Source organism: Nesoenas mayeri, assembly GCF_963082525.1.
Source record: "Nesoenas mayeri genome assembly, chromosome: 8".
NCBI classification, from domain to species: domain Eukaryota; kingdom Metazoa; phylum Chordata; class Aves; order Columbiformes; family Columbidae; genus Nesoenas; species Nesoenas mayeri.
Window position 1 is genome coordinate 8904098 of NC_137554.1, and position 20267 is coordinate 8924364.

The following is a 20267-nucleotide window of genomic DNA, read 5'->3' on the forward strand; positions in this document are numbered from 1 at the left end:
TGAGCTCAACTTTTCTGATGTGAATTTAAAATCTGACTAAATGCAATAAATCAAAGTTCCCTGTTTCATGAGATTTAAAAAAAACTTGAAAACATTCAGTTTCCCTCAGCTGGTGGATCAGTCACGCATCTATCAAATACACAGAACATGTACTAATATCAAAGCATGTTGTGCCAGTGGCTTCTCAGATTCTGGAGTTGAGAAGAAAAAGCTTTGACATTGATATTTGTGTTACAACCACTTGAAATAGCCACTTCTTTGTGTTGCTGAGGATTAATGTGTTCTTCTTGGCTAGCACCACAGATACTTCTCCTTCTAGCTTTGTCAAAAACCAGCCAAAAATAGATCTACAAATATTAAATAAACTTTCTAAGTTGGTTTCTTGGCTGCTTTTTTTTTTCAGATGCAAAGTGACTTTTACTCTTTGTTTCTTGCATGGATTTTTTTTTTCAAATAGATACACATGTATGAATACGATGCTATAGTTCTCTTTGTTTATTATTTCTTATAACAAGAGGTTACTGGTGTCAAAGTTCCTTTAGAGGTTTAGCTTTCTGACTTTTAAGTGTGAGGAAAAGACACTGCAGAAACACATGATTAAAGAACATCTACTGTAATCCTCTGAGTCTGGAACAAGTCCTCATTCATGGCACTAGCGATAAAAAGAAATCAAAGAAAGAGACCAAGAAGAAATTGGAGCATTTAAAGGCTCAAACTCTGGAAATACCAGAAGCTGCTGGAAAAGAAAGTAAGAATACTTCAATGTACATCTGGAAGCGGTAAGTGTTCTTTAAAAGCAAGTCAACCAGAAGAAAGTTTTCCTTCTGAAAATAGCAAGTGCTGGTGCATTTGGCATATTTAAGAGTTTTCAGCCATCCAGCAAAGGAGGATATTCTTGAAGCTGTTACAAAAAATTAGGTGTGTTGCATTCTAAATAAAAATGAAGCATATGAAAGTTCTACGCTTTGAGCCTGAAGGTTCTTAAGTACTTTGAAGCTCATAAGACTGGGGAGGCAACTTTATCTGTTACAAGTGTTATGATAAAACATGGAATTAGCCTGCCTTAGGCTAAGATCTAAGATGTTTAGATTAAAAACAAAAAATAAACAAAACCCACAAACACACAAACAAAACCTGCCCATTTTAGAAAGCCACAGGTTTCTGACAGAAAGGGGAGCAAATAATATAGACCCCTGGGAGAAGCAAACTGTGGATGAGGCAATTCAGAACCTGCCAAGAAGCGGGTACTTGAATAAGTGTTGGACGGGACAGTGCTCTGACACCTTAGATATGACCAAGAGCTCAAAATAGCATAGGACAAAGATATTGCAGACAGAAAAGCACGCAGAGCTTGAAATCATAAGCAAGGAATAACAACACAAATAAAGAGATGGGAGAAGCTGAATGTTAAGCGAAAGCTTGTATTAATTTGGCTGCAAGTGCCAGGGGTCTGAACCATGAACAAACTGCATGTTGCTGACACCCCTGCCTTGCATGACTGTTTTCTTAAGATATTTGGGATATTTGCAGAAAAAGATGATGTGTGCAGAAGAAATAATAACCATGAGAGCAAATGAGACATTAATTACCTTCAGTTAGTCATATGTGCACAACTACTACTATTTCTAGGAAATGTGCTGTAACCCTAGGAGAAAATGAATAAGTTGTAGAAAGGGAAGTGGATAAAATTCCAGGTTTAGGAAAGTGATTTTGTTTCTGTTTAAAAAATATGCTTCTAAATACAACTAATAAACCAGAAACAAACAAAACAAAACACAAACCCAGGCTGTTTTTCTGGTTTTAGATAGCACTACTAAAGATATTACAGCTGAGAGCAGATAATGCATTAAAATGCTTGATATATGACAGTGGGGCATAATTTACAGGACACAGATTTGAGCAGAATACAGTGAAGCTTAGATTTATATATGTGACTATTAGTCCTCATCATTCTTAATTTATTTGGTGCAGAGTAAGTGCAAAAGCCTGGTGAATTCTTTTATGTGAACTCTCTCAGGTAGAATTAAAGTGACCTTCATTCAACAGAGCCTATTTCACTTCCAAAGTGAGTTAGGCTAAATTGAATTAAGGTCATTTTTAATTCTGAAGAAAAATACATGCTGATGCACTTAATATAGCTTGGTCTCCTTTAAATTAACAGCTGTAATTAACTTGGAGATCTCTGTAGAAAAAATCTAAAAAAAAATAAAAAACACCACTATTTTTGGTTTTAATTTTCTTTATTTGGTAAAAGGTAAGCGATTCAGGGTCACAATATAAAGTAAGAACAAACAAACATCAGTATAATATTGATCACCTCTCAGTTATGGTAAGCATGCAGATAATTAAGTCAACTACCCTGAAAGCATTTTACTATATAGTTTTATAAACCGCTATGCATTTGAATAACTTTGACTATACATCTAGTATTTCTATTCAAATCTGACAAGACTAGAATCTAATGTCAAACAACTATACCATCAATTTTGATTTAAGTTTCATTCCTTCTACAGTTCACGTGCAGCAATCCAAATACATTGCTGAACTACTAACAGACAATAAAAATATCTGGAATTATTTTTTTGTTTTTTTCTCTACTTGATTTTTGTACACAATCAACTATTTGGAAGTGCTGCAAGTCAAGATAATATAAAATATCTTGCTATTTTTAGACTGAACAATCTAGCACAGATCAAAACAAATGGAACGCATGTAGAAAAGCAAAAGACTTCTTTTGATATGGATAAGGAAACTATTAAAATGAGCCTGATGACATCTGGATACGCACAAAAGGATCACAAAGTCAGTTACAGAGGCAAGTAAGTAAGAATTTTCCTTAACAGCAATTAGTTATTTCTGGATCACAAATTTGTAGGCAGTATGCTCTACAAATATGGAATAATCTGCAGAACAATTACCAGCAACTGAAGGCAGGTGCTGCTTGGCTGATAGCAGGAGACTACACCCCCATCCGGAATGATCACAGGAGATAAAGGCCAAGAACTGAGCAGCTGGACTTGGCCGTGAAGGAAGCCTGTAGTTTAACTCTGCAAAAAACGTGTCTGCTCAGCAGGACATTGATCACTAAACAACACCTGCCGCCTTCTATGAATGAATATTTAGCTGTATCCATAGAAAATATCCATAGAAAAACACCATCTTGTCAAGGGACAATACTGATGGCAGGCAAAAACATGGCCCAAAGGTACCTGTTTATATAAAATATGTTTAAAACACAAGAAAAGAAAAACAAAACAAAACAACCCGCCCTGCAACTTTATGGCTCTTGAGAGCTTTGTGGTGAAATAAGTGTAGTTAAAAATCAATAAGGGAATATATAAACCCTTTGCTTCTGTGTTTACATGTTTACTTGAACCAGTGGCTATCTCGGGAAACATCTAATGCTAGGAAAGCAAGGGTGGCAGTGGTGGTAAAGTGTTGGCTGCTGGTGTGAGCTTCCTTTGGACCTTCTTGCTTTAGTTGTACCCAGTCACACTGAAGTAAGACCAAGTTACCCTTATTTAAGAGTCCTTCCTTCTTTGAACTAGAACATCCCTCAGAATTATAACAGTCACAGTGTGCAGCAGGCTTCCCTAGGGCTCCAGATTCCTTCTGGATTCACAATCGGAGGACATCAAAAAGCATTTTTGGGAGATCTGGCAGAGCAAGTTGTTGGCCAAGGTGCTGCAGTTTCACTGCAAACTCAGGTGCTGGTAACCTCAGATACTGTGAAAACACAACGTAAGACCTTTTGCTCCTCTCTGTCAGGATGGGTCCTTAACAGGAATGAATTGGGCATCAGCATATCTGGTCCTAACTGCACAAGGATGCATTTCATCACTCTCTGTACAGCTAGTGCAGGGAATTGCCATGCTCCAGCTTTCATCTGTTCCCTTAGCACATCTATATGACATAATTGATATATTCTTGGCAGGTCTGAAATTATGCTGCAGTGATGAATATTCCTATTTCTGGGTCAGAAGCTGTAAAATTTGGAAAATAACTTCCATATTCACCAAGAGATACATATGCTTCTTGGCACTTTAGCAACCTGCTAGAAAAACATCCCACGCTGGCAAAGTCGGGGTTAGCTGAGAGCAGGAGATGTGCCAGTAGTCTAGAACAACCTGAAAGGAAAACAAAGAGTTAAATGCCAAACATATCAGTCTGTTTAGGAGCAGCCAAAGAGGCTGCCAGAGGTATTCAGATATGCAGGAATGTGGGATTTGGGGAATAGCAGTCAAATCCAGTATTCAAACCCTGCCATTTACAGACACTGCTGCAGTGGTAAGGCAGGCTGGCCATATAAAGAGAATTACAACTAAAGCAGGTACATATTCATAACCTGAGCAGAGCCTACATGCTCAGGGTAAGAATTATCAGTATGGATGGCAAAGCCATCCATCTGTGTCTGCCAATCCGTTGCAATGCAGGCACACACCTTAAATGCGAGGGAAGAAAATTAAGATGCCTGATTTAAATTTAGTGACCTGTTTCAAATGTGTACTGAAAACAACTGCTGTAGTTGCTACAGAAATGCCACTATCTCATCTAGAAATTGGAATGATTATGAAGTGAAATATGTGGCTCCAGAAGTAATTACCATATGAAAAAGGGATTTCTATTAAAAGCACGTGAGTGTCTTTGATCCAACAGAAATTTATCTTTTCTGTCCTGAAATGACCCTCTCGTTTTTGGTTCTGAGTCTACATAGAGTGAAATATGCAAGTTTCATTGGGCAACTACACATCTGCTACAGAGCTTTAGGCTTTGTCAGAGAAAGGCTGGTCTTGCTAGGATATTCCTAATCAATAGTTCCCAACAAATATGTAGAAAAATGGATTAAATCCCACTGTGAGTCACTGAAACGACATCATTAAATGCATATAGTTCTAAAACCACTGAGCTGACTTTCTTAGAGTATAGCAATTTTTAAAAATCTTACACAGATCAGCAAAACAAATTAAATTTGGATTTTTAGATTGCGCCATTACTGAAATATTCTAACTATCCAAACATAACATTTTTCATATTCACATGATTAGATTTTTTAACCAATTTTGCTGAAAAAAGAAGACAAATTACCTTTGTATGCAGTCATGTGAGGTGTCACAGCATCAAAGGATTTTACATAAGAAAGTTAAGGCAGACTGAGGATAGGGCTAAAATAAGAGCTGATGCTCTGAATGTTAAATAAATAAATATACATAGCATATATCATGTATATTACATCGGTAAGTTCTGCAATTAATTAATGAATATCAACTTGTTAATACAGCATAAGTTGTGTGACTGGTGTGAATGAGAACGCAAGTGTCCAGCCCTAAGTCCTTGTTTCTTTTATCTTCTATTAGACATGTAACACTGGGGTCATGGAAGTGCTTCATTTAATGTTTCACAGCACTGTTGACTTACATTTGTTATGGTTTTGATTACGAGACTGGGTATAAGCGTGTACGCAAATGCATCAGTGCTGCATGTGTATTCAGAGCATGTGTTTATCTGAGCAGCCCTGTCATGCATTGCTGCGCATCTACCTGCAGTGCTGTGCGTGTACATATAGGTTTTTGCTGGAGTACGTGCAATGACCAGCCAGCCCTTGTCTAGCAAATCCCAAAGGGCAGTGATGGCTATTGGACCTTGGTGGATCCTCACCTACGGAGCTTACGCTGCATTATTTGCTAGTGAAGGGATGAGCTATAATGGCAAGAATATGCTAAAGATGCTGCAGCGTACCTCATTTGTTAGTGATGCTGCTGCCTCTTCTCAAGGATATCAAAATGCCTGTCAGCACCTGGATGAAAATCAGCTGACTCAGATTCAATCTGGCCAAAATGAAAATGATGACGGCTGGAGTAGGGAAAATGTTTAAAACTGGGGTAGCATCTTTACCTATGTGTGATAGTGTCTTCAAACATTTACTCAAATGCTACAGCACCTCAGGTTTCTATTTTTTTGTCATTGTCTGAGGGATCAAGGTGGTTGATGGCAAAAGTACCCTCATTTTTTCCCAAGCTTAACTTCTCCTGGTGCAGATCTGGCCATTACAATCTACATGCCCTTCCCTGGCAGAATGAATTACCAGTAACTCACTGAACCTGTGGTTAAGTGCGTGAAAAAAGCAGGGACTCCAGCTTTGGCAAAATGAGACAGCTCCCTTCAACAGTAGCAGCTTCACCACCCCCAATGGCTTGCAGGTTATTTCCCCACTATGTTCAAGACTGGTTTCTGATCTTCAAAGCAATAAAGGTCTGGCTTCCCCATAGACAGCTTCTTTAACCATAAAAACACAGGTACTCTTCTGAAGCAAGCAGTATCACACAGGTCAGGATAATGCGAGTGAAAATGTGAAAACCAAGAGAAAGTCCCTTAACTGTTCATTGATAGAACCTCAACCTACAAAACATCATGATAATTCAGGTAAGTGTTCCCCAGATTTTGCAGCTGGATAATCCAGGCAGGTTGTCAAGGTGGAGCCACGCGCTGGCCAGGTCAGCCCTGTGTTCACACTCAATGTACTCTGCTGCACAGCCCGAGCAGACTGGAAATTTCCCAGAGGTATCTGCTTTAGTGCACACTAGCGTATGTGTACAAAATCCTGTCTTACAGCGGGCATGGTAATTCAGTATTAGGCTGACAGCGTGTACCGCACCAGTAGGCAGCACAGGGTGTCAAGAGAGGATTTGGACAGGCGCTGTGAAAGATGGTAGCCAGGATGGCTGCTGCCAGAGCAATTCCTGCAGCCTTGGGGAAAGAATGCTGCCAGTAGAGGCTGGGTGTCACATAAATTGTCCTGGCAGCAGATACACAGCTTGTGATCCATAAGGCTAGCACTTCTGCTCTCCACTCACCCCACTTTAAGGCACATAAAACAGAGCCTTCTTTTTGATTAGCATTTCCTTCCAGAGCTAAAACACCCAAAGCACTCACACCGTAAACATATATATTTAAAGCGAGCTATCATCGACTTGGAAGTCACAATACGGTAGCTGTAGCTATTTATGACATGAGTGGCAGCAAAAAGGGGGAGGAAAAAAAAAATCTTTCCTGGCAGCTCGCTCCCTTTCTGTATGTTTTTTCTATAGTCTGTTGAGCCGTGTAAATACGATTTGCGAACAGGCGGCAAATGCGAGTTTCCCCGCGTACGCTGCCGGGTGCGGGCCCGGACGGGACGGCGGCTCCGCGGGGCGGGTGTCCCGGGGATGCTCAGGGGACGGCGGCCGAGCCCCCGGCGCCGGGCGGGCGGAGCCGCAGGGCCGCGGCGCGCTCGGCCTCCGGGGTCACCTTGGGCATGGCGCGGCTCGCCCCCGCCTCGGTGGCCGCGCTCCGCGGGCGGGAGGGCCCTGGGACGGCGGGCGCGGCGCGGGGGCGCTCCCACGCCGCCGCCCTGTGAGGTCGGGCGCCGGCCGGGGGTACGCGGAGGCGGCCCCGCCACAGCGGCAGGCGCGGAGGCCGAGCGCAGCCGGGCGGCCGCTGCCCTCCGTGAGCCGCGGCAGGCGCCGCCCCAGGCTCCCGCAGCGCCGTCTCTCAGGCCGGTGGCCGGGACGGCACCCCCCGCGTCCCCCGGCGGCCGCGGACAGCGGCGCCCCGCGCGCCCCCGGCAGGCGGCGTAGCAGGGAGGAGGCGCCGCCCCGACCGTCATTTCCGCCGTGTATCGGGGTGGGGGAGGGGGGCAGAGCGCTCGCCTCCTCCTCCGCGGCGGCCGGAGGCACAGAGACCCAGCGCGGGGCGAGGGGAGCTCAGCCGCCGCCGCGCCCGCGGGCCGCGCCGCCCCGCCAGCCGAGCCCGGTCCCGCCCGCCGCAGCCGCCCGGCATCCTTCCCGCCGCCCCGGCCTGGCCATGGGGAACGCAGCCACCGCCAAGAAGGGCAACGAGATCGAGAGCGGTGAGTGAGGGGGATCCGCGGCCTCCGCCCCGCGCCTGGCTCCCCTCCCCGAGGAGGGGCCGGCCGGCCGGGACCGCAGCGCCCGCCCCGCGCCGCCGGCGCAGGCCCCGCGGCCTAGCGGCTGAGGCGTCGAGCCCCCCGCCCCGCGCAGGCCCGGCCGCCCGCCTGCCCCCGGCTCGGCGCGGCCTGCTCGGCGCCGCGGGGAGCCCGCCGCGGCCCCTGCGGCCGCCGGGGCACGCTCCCTCCCGCCCGCCGCGGGTGTAGTGTCTCAGGAAACAAGCGGGATGAATCCGCCGGCGGTCGCCGGGCCCAGGCCGCCGCCGGGCCGCGCGTCCGGCTGTCCCGCAGCAGGTGTCCGTCCCCCGCGAAGGAGGAGCCGCTGGCGGGGCCGGGGTGGCGGCGGCGGGCGGCAGGTGTCAGCGCCTCCGCCAGCCGCAGCCTCCATCCTCGCTCCGGCCGGCTCGCTTTCCCCACCCCTGAACACACCCTTGCCGGCGGGGGAGGCCGCTCGCCGCGCCGAGCCCCGCTTGCGGCGGGGGGGGGGGGGGGGTTCGTCCCGCAGCGGGGAATGTAGGTCAGAAACTGCTGGGCCTGCCCGAGTCGCGCAGCCCCGGTGACCGCGCGGGTCCTGCCCGTGGCACAGCCCGCGCCCCGCGGCGTGTTTACATCGCTCGGGAGCGCGCTCGGTGCGAACGCTGCTCTCCCGATCCCCGGGTAAAATGGAAGACAAAAGCTTTGGTCTGAACTTGCCATCACAGGGTGCTTTTTGCTATTTCTCTTTTCTGATTTCTTTTTTTTTTCCTTAAGTATTTCAGCGTAATCTTTAGATAATATAAAGCGAATTCAGCTGTTGGGGGCGGGGGGGACACCAACCAAAAAAACCCTCAAACAAAACGGACTCTATTTTTAGTAAGTTTTAACTTCCCTACTTTGCTTCCAGTGGGAAACTTTGAGTATGTTTGTGATGGATAAAAGACAAGACTTAAAGAGCAGCCAGTTGTGCAAGCTCAGTGTTCCAGCAACAATACCTTTTGTTACTGGAAATGCCGTGGGCGTTATTAAAATGGAAAGAAGTTTAAGTATTGAAGTTACTTTTTATTTTTTTCCCCAGTTTGTTTACTTTTTGTGTGTTTACTAGTGAGGTCCAGGGCAGGCTGGGGTCACCCGATGTGCACAGGCCAGTGCCTGCCCACACAGCATTCCTCCAGTGTCCTGGAGCTGCACCCATGTCCCCAGCTGTGGGACCAGGGGCTCAGCTTGACTGACCCAGTTCTGCTGTGTGGTTTTGCCTTTCAGTTCTTGCGCCTGATCACATTATTATTATAGATTTCACAATCCGAATGTTTTATGAGTATTTGACCATTATTGTTTAGTGGTTTTGGTTTTTATTTATTTAGCGGACTGCATCAATTTTTGATAGGAAGTATTTTAGACTACCTATAAAGATACATGTGGAGAGAGAGGGTAGATTGTTTAAAGTACTTCAGATGACAAAACACTGGATTTTGTATTTCATAGTGGCTGTATTGCTGCTAGTCTGTGCAGTTAAATAACACTACACCACGCAGTGTTTACTTCCATTTAAATTAATTCTTTCCTTACACAGTGATTTTTAAGTTGCGGAAGGAGTTTACTTCAGAATTCCTCTCTCTCCCTTTGTTAGAGTTTACAAATGAAATGCTGCTAGAGACATCAAGCTCAGATGTTCATTTACTCAGTGTATTTAGCAAAAAAGCTCTGTAATGATGCAACTTGTGTAACTAGGAGAAGAAATTGATCATCATTGACATACTGCTGGGAAAGACCAGGATTCACTTACTATGGAGGATCGATAGTATATGAATACTATACTCATAATAAATTATTAGAAGCAATATTTGGTTTACTGGCAGTGGAAGTTGTGTAATCTAATAATACAATACATGGCAACTAAAAACTAAAGAAACATAAAATGTGATGGAGTTTTAATACTTCTGATACATATTTACATTGTTGACAGTTTTCCTGTTTGTGTGTTAATTTCCCTTAGTAGCACTTATTCCAAACTTCAGGACACCGATGAAGCGGTAACAGAAAATATCCAGGTTTGACTTGTAAAAGTGGTGTCATACCCTTGATCCAAGCATGGAGCATATGGTTTTGTGTGGATCAAGGACATGCTAAGGTCTCTGAAAGAACAATGAAGGGTAACGCAGCTTCCACTGATAACTAGACGTACTAGTTCATGGAGTGTAATTTGAGACCTCTTTCACTATCTGTGGTCAGCACAGTAAATGCTGTTCACCTGACTGTGGCCCTTATATTCTTGTTGTTTGTTTTAGCTTTCCATGTGTATTCACGTATCTTCAGTAGTTGATACTTTGCTCAGGCTGTCGAGAGGAATAAAGCCAGTTTGTGAATGCCACCAGCAGAATGGAGCAAGTGTTCAGAGTATTTCAAGGCAGAAGTTGCAGGTGAATGAAATGTGAATGCTGGGAAGTTTTAAGTTTGGCCACCAAAAAAGTCAGTGAGGCTAGCACAGCAGGGAGGGCAAGATATGTAGATGGATATAGAGAAGACGGGAAGCTTCAAAGTAGTCTTGTCAGGGTTTTCTTTCTAAGCCCTTCTGTTCTGGGTTTTGCTTTGGAGCACCAAAATTAAAAGTGATCCTTTGAGAAGCATAAGGGTAATGTGGTCATTTTAAACTGTTTACCTGTTTTAAATGGGTTCATGGTTTTCCACAAGGTATAGCAGCCTATGAATTCTGAGGGTATTTTAGAATAATAAGTATTTTTCATTGGAGTTATGAAGAGACACAATTGTCAGTTATCTTAAAGTTTCTCTAAGTTTAATACCTCATCCTAATATTCATTTAATTATTCACTTAATTGCTTGTTGGTTTTCTTTCAGCTGCTCAATTTACAGTAGTTGAGAAAACTTACTTTGCAACCTATGAGTTCAAAATTTCAACATGTGGTAAGTTATGTATAAAAAAAAAAGGCCACAGGTAGGCTACCTTGTTGCAATTAATGTAGAAAGATGTTACCTTTATTAATTCTATTATATTGGAAACATTTGTTAAAGTACCGTGCAACATAAAAGAAACATAACTACAACACCTCTCAGAGTTTAAAAAAGTCACATAGTATTTTCTTTAATCCAGTAAGTAGATCTGTTACTTTCAAGATCCTTAGTGGTTTTATAGGAAACAGCAACATGTTAACTTTACTGAGACTGTTTTCTAAGCAGGAATGAATGTCAGCCCTGAAAACTATAAAGCTTGCAGAAAGTTTTGGGGTTTTTTTCTTTAGATAGCTTGATAATACAGACTTTTGAGGCAGTTACTATATATGGCTCTGAATTATTTGCCCCTTTAGATATGCAGGGTAATGTCATACATAACAGCAAGAAATTTGTTTAGAAATTAATAGCAATCACAGTGTTTTGTTTGTTTGTTTTCCTGGATTCAAGAACACTTAGCTGTGATATTGTCTGTTTCTTTGTTTTTAATCACCAAAAGAGATTAGAGACCTGGTGATTGGAATACACTCTGTGGTGGCTGGAAGATTCGTATACTTTACCATCTTCCAAAAGATCATGAAACCACAAAGTTTTGGCTTCTGACTTGCATTAGCCAGGATTCAGATGGTCTTTTCCGCTTTTTCCGTAGCAATATGTGGTGGTAAATTGCTCTTAAAATCTATATTTAAACTCTACATAATTTTCAAAACATACTTCTGTACACATATCTTTTTATCTAGTAGCCAGATCTCCAGCTTCCAGTGTGTGAGGAATTTAGTAGTCTAATATGACTTTACTAACTCTGACTTCTATGGTCTTTAAATAGCCAGGTACAGTGTGTGTGGTGTGTATTCTGTATGTGAGTTTTATGTTCATTCACTCCTCCTCCAAGTGTTCCCACTACAGTATCTTCAGCATGACAAGAGTTCATATTATAGTCAGTTCTTCTCTTTTTAAGGCTTATAATTGTTCTGTAAGTAGTACTCCTTTGAAATGTGCTTGACAGGAAGATATAATCTTTTTAATTTTCCTTTGCCAGTAGATTTTAACCTCCTCAGAGGCCATTCTTAGAGCTGAGATTTTTTTTTTTTGTTTTTCTTTCTTTCTTTCCCCTCCTCATTCTCATGTGCATTCAGTGCTGGGTCATTCTGCTGTATTTACTCATTGAGGGTTAAAAGAGACCACAGGTTTGTTTCTTGGAAAGACTGGATGAGGTAAAGCTCTGACTCTGCTGACCTTGATTAGATTAAAATTGGTGAAGCAGAGGTGAAAAGCTCTGTGCCCATTACTGTTCCAAGCTTGCTGATTCCCTGTCACTTTTCCAGAGACCCTTGTTTGAGTGTTTTTAGTCCGAGTGTAGTTTCGTTCAACCACTGGCATTTTTTTCTTTTGCTTTTTCTGTTTATACTGTCTGATTTTGGAACAGATAACTTTTGGAGCCTTGTTTACACATTTTAGAACATCAGCAATGGTATGTATTGTATAAAGAGTAATTAACAATATGTATATTCCAGGGATCCTGGAATGGACTGTATGGATAACATCTCTAGAAAACATCTTTAAAGCTTCTTTCCTTACATTATTGAGCTTATATTGTCTCACTAATGATCAGTTAAGTTTCAGCAATATGTTACTCCATCATCTGAAAATCAGGAGTAGTTATAATTACTTGCTGAAGAAATATCTAAAATTCCTTTGTTGTAATCAGCAATGTAAGACTGCCTTTATGCACTGTCTGAAAAGAGGCACCATCTGAAAATTCTGCTTTAGTTAAAGCCAAAATGCTTATTCACAGCTTGGACTAGCAAAAAGAGAGGCTATCAGTGAGTAAATCATAGCCACCTGGTAGCATAACAAAAGGTCAGAAGGACCCCCAAGTGATAAATTACTTTATGTATTTAGCTGTTATAGTTAGGCCTTTACTACAGGCTCAGACTGCTTTAAAGACAGGATGTTTTAGATTACTTGATGTTTCTTGTTGCTAGGTTTCTTTAATTTTCATCTATTTACCCATATATCCATGTTTGTAGAAATAATAAAAGTAATATCTTGAAAAATAATCAGGTTTCTCATATTTTTGGCAACAGTCAAAAGTCACGTTGTTCCATAGTGTAATTAAGGCTCTGTCTGTGCTGCAAAAATTAACAGGGAGCAGAATGTGGACAGAGAAGTGGAAGAACTGTAAGGAGGCAATGCTGCAAGTGACGGTGCTGTGGGCTGCCCTGCCTGAGTGGTGAGCTGTGCTCCACGCTGCTTGTCAGACTGTTGGAGTCTTCTCCAGTTAGTTAAGATCTTCCATAACTGACACATCTCTTCTTTGGACAGAGCTGTGGAAAGGCTTTTGGATGGTTGTCAGATTTCATGTGTTTCGCCTTCATCCTTACTGTAGACATTGTGAAGGGTCAGTTTGCCCAGAAGGTGTTTGGCGTTTCTGTTGTTTGGTTGTTGTTGGTTTTTTTTAAACTACAGTAGTTTGTTTAATAAAGTATGTAAAGGATATTGTCTCTGCTATGCACCAGGTAGATTCCGGGTCGTATCCAAGTATATATTTTCAATCAGTGCTTCTGGTCATTTAAGCTTGCAGAGTTTTCAGTGTTAGGAACCCTGAGTTGGTGGGGATTTTTTTTATAAACTTGTGAAACTTAGGGCTAGAACTTGGCAAAGAGTCTGCCCTGCAGTGCTGCTCGTAACCTTTGTCTTTGTTACAGGTGCAAGGTGTTATTTTGTAAACATTTCTTGCAGTTGCAGTTCTGTTTTTCTGTTCCCTGCCACTTTTTTCCTGCCTCTGTGCCCTCAAGTGTGCTGGAGCAGCTATTTATGAGACAACAAGGTGAACTGAATTTGAGATTGATCTAGGTTAAAAATAACCCTGCAGAAAAGGGAAAGCAGAAGGGACTTAATTAACCTGGATCGGCTTCCTGATCCAGTTCACTGCAGCTGTGCTGCCAGTTGTACTCGTGCAGGTGGGGTGTCCGGGGGGGGAGGCTGGAGAGCAGGCACCAAACAGGGGCTGCCTGACCTGCTGCTGGGGAACCCAGAGCTGTGCTGCTGTGGTCTCAGGCTGTACTGCAAGTGTTTTCCTACCATGTAGTTTCTGTGCTGTGAGGTTGCTGAAATGCTTCCTGGGGAATGTGAAAGAGGACAAAGTAGAAGTGGAACTGTGAGGAGGTAAGTGAGAAATGTGTTCTCTGAGGAGTTGCAAAACTGAGAGATAAAATCACCCGCTTTTTTATTCCTTTTTCTGTCTTTATGATATGATAGGGAAACAATTATGCACATTCATCTGTGTAATTTAATTTGTATTATTCTCGTGTTCAGGAGGGCTAGTTGTGAATCAGGACCCCATTTTGTTTATGCAAACACAAAAAGAATTTTATCCAAAACCCACATGTTTTGTTTTGAATAATAAGGTGCATACAGACAGATGAGGGTAGCCCTGGCTGTATTTGGGCTCGGCACAGGTAGATAAGTCTCTTCGGTACTTGGTTGAGTCTATTCCTTTGGTGTCCTGCTTGCTGTTTCTTTAGTGTCACAGCAGAGTGACGTCTGCTAAGAGGAAGGTTTCACAAAACAGCTGAACCCATCTGCTGGCTTATACTGTTGAAAAAGATGTTTTTATTCCTAGACTCTTAACGGGTTACAGTTCTAGTGTTTTTCCCATCCATTGATAAGCTGTTTTACATAGGCAGGAAACTATGTGGTTTTTATCCCTTTGGGTTATCTGTAATTATTTTGCATGCCAAATCAATGCACTGAGGTGTCAGATGGTAACAGACAGATACAAAGGAAGCGATGAAAGCACTGTTGGCAATTAAATGGTGAGGTGGCAAGAAAAAGTAGTCTCTTTTCTTAGCATTGAGCTCTTAGATTAACTCAACAGTTTCCTAGGACCTCGCCCTGCTAACTTCTTTGAAGAATTATTACTCCAAACAACCCCTTTCCTGTTTGCTGTTGGTCATGTAAAGAATTACTTCAAGGCTTGAAGTTTTTAGTAGATGTTAGCACCAGCAGTTGGACTTTGCTTTTTTCAAGCTTTTAGTGTTATGTAAAGATGAAGAAAAATATAGCAAAATGTTGCTTCTTTCCATCTCCACACTTATCATATGGATCTTTAAGACAGTACTATTTTAGAAGAGTTTTTTTTCATTTTGTATTTAGTTTCAGTTCTCTTTTTGCCAATTATATATTTATGGTAAGAAATAAAGTTTCTTTTAATTCATTTTTTTCATTCATTGAACTATTTTCTGCTATTCCCTGCCCAGAGGTGTTCATCTGTAATCATAGCTAGCTTGTGATACAAGTGCATATTCCTAGATACACATGTAGTAAGGGTTAGTCTAAGTGTGTGATTTGCCATTTTGCCATGTAGTAAAGAAGGGGAAACACCTTGTGCTTTTTGGTTTTGGGTTGGTCTTTTAGTTGGTTTTTTTTTTAAGCCACAATTTTTATGACTTTAGACTAAACAACCAGTTTGTTTTCAGTGTTCCTTTACATTAAGATATCATCTATCTGTAGTTTTGAGGGTTTTAGAAAATCTTTCAGAAAATCGTAGAGGAATCTAAATACACTCTGCGTATTAGAGATAAATGGACCTCTGTTACTGTTCTGCCTTGCACTAAGTATTTCTTCTGAGGGGTATGGTGTCTGTGTGATAGACTAACACTGAAATATGACAGTAAGATATCTTACCTGTGATGTTAAAACAAGAGGCGTAGAAAATCCTTTTTTGGCATGTTGTTAGATGAATGAGTGTCTAATCTGATGGGTAATTTGTAAATGTAAGCGTTAGTTTTGTTATCACTCTGCCTCTTGTTAACTTTTGTCCTGCGGTTAAAATCCTGTAATGGTTAAACAGAGGATGTCAGGAACTTTTTGTTTATTTTACTTCATTCAGGTTATGCTGCTTCCAGCAAGTATGTACTTGTTAACCTGCTGCACTTGCTGTTAGCACCCGTCTGTAAACCCAGAGATTTCGCAGCTCAGTGTGGTTCAAGAAATTGAAACAAAGGAAACTGCATTTCTGGCATGAAGATGGAAACTTTAAATATTTTGCCGGTGCCCAGAATCCGTTTGCTCTTCCCTCTCATGAAGTGACATAATTAAGGGTGTATGTACTCAGATACATCAGCAGGTGCATTGTAATAGTAATTAAGGTTAGTTTTGATTACTATGATATTAGGCAGTTTGAAATTCTTTGTTTGTCTTCTAGCAGGTAACAGTAATAGGTTTATTGTATATTTAAATTTTAATTGTTAAGCATATGATAATCTAGCCTTACTTTGCACAGGAGAAAATGTGACTTAAGTGCACCAAAGTCTATTATTAAGATGAAGTTTTTAATGCAAATTACCTGTATTCAAGCATTTTATTAAGTGATCCATAGAGTAATGTGGAACTTGGAGGTTTTAATCAGAGTTTCTCATTGAAAAACAGGGTAGGTGGTGAGAGAGAGAGGGGAAAAAAAGCATTGTGTAGCTAAAATCATGCCAAACCAACTTGAAAGATCATGGTATTTCCTTCCAACTAGTGTCATGTTGATAAAGGGAGATATGTTTCATTGACTTTGCGAGGACCATTTTGTATTAGTTTTAAAAGATTCGGTGCTTTGGTCATACATGTGGTCCTTGTGAGGACTTGAGGAGGAGAGGTGTCCTTGGAACCCAGGACTGTACGCACTGCACTGGGGCTCTGCTCTGGGAATTACGGGTTAAACATCCTTAAGCAGATGATTGCAACAGTGCAGCCTGTGGTCACGCAGGTTTCTTTCTGTTGGCTTAAAAATCTACATTTTAGTGGTACTTGTTCATGTTAACTGAACTTCAGAGTGAAATAAGGTGCTAAAACATTTAGCTTAATTTAATGGCCTATATAAATATCAACTTGCAAAACAAATAGGTTTTGCAATTAACATGAGCCTGAAGCAGCTTAATGGGAGGTGGAATTGCCTGTGAGGTTCAGGGTGTGTGCTGCTTTGTAATGGTTCTTATGGTGTCTGCTAGTTCTTTTGCAAATCAGCAGGTTGTTGAATTTCTTGAGGACTGATGATCAGATGCAAAACTAACTCAAAAGCAAAATTAGCTTCAGTTTTTCACACAAATTGCTTTAATACCTAAGAACAGTTCAATTTCTGTCCACATTTTGTCTGTTATCATGGCACGCTTTCTGTCAAAAGATTTTTCTTCTGAATCCACCAATGTCATTATCCAAATGCTTGTTTAATATTGAAAGGCAGATTTATTTCATTTGCATATTAACTTATTTTTTGTATATTGCACTCCAAGGTAGAACATTCTTGAACTTTAAAAGAATGTGTCCACTTTTTTTTTTTTTAATCCTGTTTTCATTGCTGAGTAACATTTGTAGGCAACAAACAGGTCAAACATCTGGTGTCTAAGGTGAACACTCTGGAAAAGGGAGAAGTGTCCTATTCTTGCTCTTCTTTAAGCTGTCACTTTAAGTCATTGTTTCTGTTGGCTTTTTCCTTAGGGACAGGTAACAATTTATTCCTAATAAAACATTAGAGGCCTTGAGCATGACAAACTACAGAAAAGGAGAATGAAGAGAAACCAGGCAACAGCTGATAAGAGGAGGAGGAGTGTGGGTCAAGAAATGTAAAAGTAGGGACCACTCAGCAGAATTTGGTCCGAGTCTTGTCCACATTCTCTCGTCCCAGAAGATGGAGCTGCTGAACGCTGGCTGGAGATGTTCTTCCTGAGGAGGTAGAAGTAGATGCCACAGGTGTCAGGGTCATTCTGTGAAGCTCCTTCCTCTTAGTTGCAGCTTGGCCAGAGCCAGTGGAGTTGATTAAGAGATCCTGCATCACATAGAGCCTTAGAGGGAAAGTGTATAAATATAAAGGTGAGCAAAGAGCATCTTAATTAGAGGTTTTGGCGAAGCTGGAGGAGGGGTTGCCGCTTGTCCCACTTGGACCTTGGCACACCTGTGTGTTCCACCTTATCCCAAAGGGACCCAAACTCTCAGGACCCAGTATGGATGTACCACCTCTTTAAACTATTTTTCCTGTTGGTTTAGTCCAGATTACAAGCCGATCCCCCAGGCGTCTTGCTTCTTCTGATGGTAAGAGAGCCTGTCTCCTGCTGTTTGGGCAGGGCATAAGGTGAGAACATGCATTATGAGTGCACAGTGGAATTTTCCAAGATGTGTGAAGATGAACTGGGTGTCATGAAGTCTGCAGTGTGTGGGGAAACATGTGTATCCCAGGGACTACAATCTTCTGCTGATGTTACAGTTCCTTTAATCTTGAAACAAGCCACGCTGTTTCTGGAGAGGTGTTACAACCTCAGTGACTGGCTTCATGCCAGATATTCAAAGCCGTGTTCTGAATTTTGGTTCTGCCACAGGTGCCAGGTATTCTTGGTGTGTTGTATCAGCCATTGTTAGCATTGTCCTTTGATACCTATTATGGTTAGTCCCTTATTTACCTACAGTCCTAATGTTCTTTGTGCACTTAACTGCATTCTTAGCGGTCCTCGCCCATGTTTTACTCTATTCTGACAGTTTTACATTGCACTGAAGAAGTACGTTGTTTTCTGTACTGAGTGGTTTTCTGTACTGAATCTGATATACAATTATCAGGATAAAAATACTTTTAAACAGGATTTTTTTAAATGGATAGTGTCCTTTAGAAGCTTTCTATTTTCAGGAGCTAAACTGATATTACAAAGTTGTTCCCTTCAGAAGAGTTGGATTTTTTTTTTTTATCATGATGGCTTTTGTGTTTTGTTTAGTGTGTGTTTGTTTGTTCTAAACAGATGCTTGAAACGATGCCATTTATTAAAGAAAAGCATTTGCTAAGTAAGTGACATCAGGAATATAGAACATAATTTGGCCAAATAACTATTCTGGTTTTCAACCATAAGACAGTGTTGTATGATGATTTGGTTGAATTTCTAAATCAATTATAGCTACAATTACTTGTTGGTATTACTTGGAGTGTTTTTTCAGAACCCCTTTTAGGAGCAACTTTATAGTTTCTGCTGGCAAGGGCTGTGTTTGCAGAGTGAAACCTGATTTTCGCTGGTATGAAGGGTTTTGAAAACAAACAAAACATGGTTGTATTGCCTCAAACCTCAAGCTGGAGACTATAATTATGAAACTTTCTTCAACTTGCTGCTTATGGAGTAGTTACATGACCAGTTTTTTTTTGGCAGTAGAGTTGACTTGAAAAATTCCTGCCCTGATCACACCTGCTACCCTGTTGAAGTTGCAATTTGCTGCTCCTCCTATGCTGATACAGCTGTTTGAGGTCTCCTCTGAAGTGTCACCGAAATGGTTAAAATCCTTGCTCACACCCAGCCCTGTTTTAACCCATTAGTTTCATGGACCTCACTTTAAACATGGCCCCACCTTGTGTTGAACAGATACAAAGGAGAAGAAAGAGTGAAATGTTGTTTAAGTGGATTTTGCCTCTGAAGAAAAGGTCTTCATTGAAGGAAAAGAGAAAAAGTGTGATGTTGCATGGTGTTGATCTAAGCTTTTAGACAGGTTAACCTGAGATGATTATTAATTTGAGAGACTCCTTGGAGCTTTCCCTTCTACCAGAGATGCTGTTGATTGACTATTGTAACGATGTGCATCAACCTGCCATTCTCAAATACTGTTGGCAAAAGTTACTCCATTTTTGCTTACTACTAAGACTAAAATAGTATTTGTAATGTTTTAGTTCTGTTAAAAGTGATTGCCCTCATGGTCATCGGAGCAAAATTTATTTTGACAAAGTTAGCAAAGGGATCACCAGCCTTCTGCTTTATATTTTTAATTACTCCAGAATGTACTTGTTAGGACAAATAAAAGTGGAAGATGACTAATACATACATACACATTTTAGATACAGTGTGTGAGTAGGGAGTAACAGGAGGAGGAAGAGAGATGTGCAGATCTGTGCAGTAGCACAGTAAGAGATGTGAAAGAACCAGGAAAGAAGCCTGGATGATACATTAAGGCTAGAGATATGAGCACTGAAAATTTAGTATTGACAAGAAGAATGAAGGCATCTCTTGCATTTACCTTTCCTACAGCTGAATTGAATTTTTCACTTAATGTTGAAAATACTGATTTTTCAGCAGGATATATTTTTCATTTAAAGTGAAAATAAAGTTTGTAGCCTTATTGGCCTTTCTTTCAAAAGATAACTTGTAGTTCTGCCTTTCTTTGTGTGAAAATAATCCCAAATAGAAAACAGTAGCTGGCTGGTTTTCCACAGCTCTATTCAGAACATTGTAATTTTCTCCACCGACTAAATTGACTCATTCATTTCCACTAATACATACAAACTTACTTGTTCCGCTGCCAGCCTTGTCGTTAAGAGAACTGGCCCAAAACACAGTGGCTGGGGAAACGGAATCGTAGATGTTCAGTATGG

General features: G+C 41.6%; 1 protein-coding gene across 2 annotated transcripts in view; it reads left to right on the top strand.

Annotated features, from left to right (window-relative positions):
• Positions 1–7632: 7632 nt before the first annotated feature.
• Positions 7633–20267, top strand: part of PRKACB (protein kinase cAMP-activated catalytic subunit beta) — a gene marked incomplete at its 5' end in the record, with an annotated part of 70408 nt that continues 57773 nt past the window's right edge. The window contains 3 exons of one of the 2 annotated variants that reach the window (XM_080348463.1): positions 7820–7885; positions 10207–10338; positions 10775–10840. In XM_080348463.1, the coding sequence (XP_080204589.1) occupies positions 10284–10338; positions 10775–10840 (121 nt within the window). Of the gene's footprint in view, positions 7886–10206; positions 10339–10774; positions 10841–20267 lie in introns of both variants that reach the window. The other variant, XM_080348464.1, reaches the window with a different exon arrangement.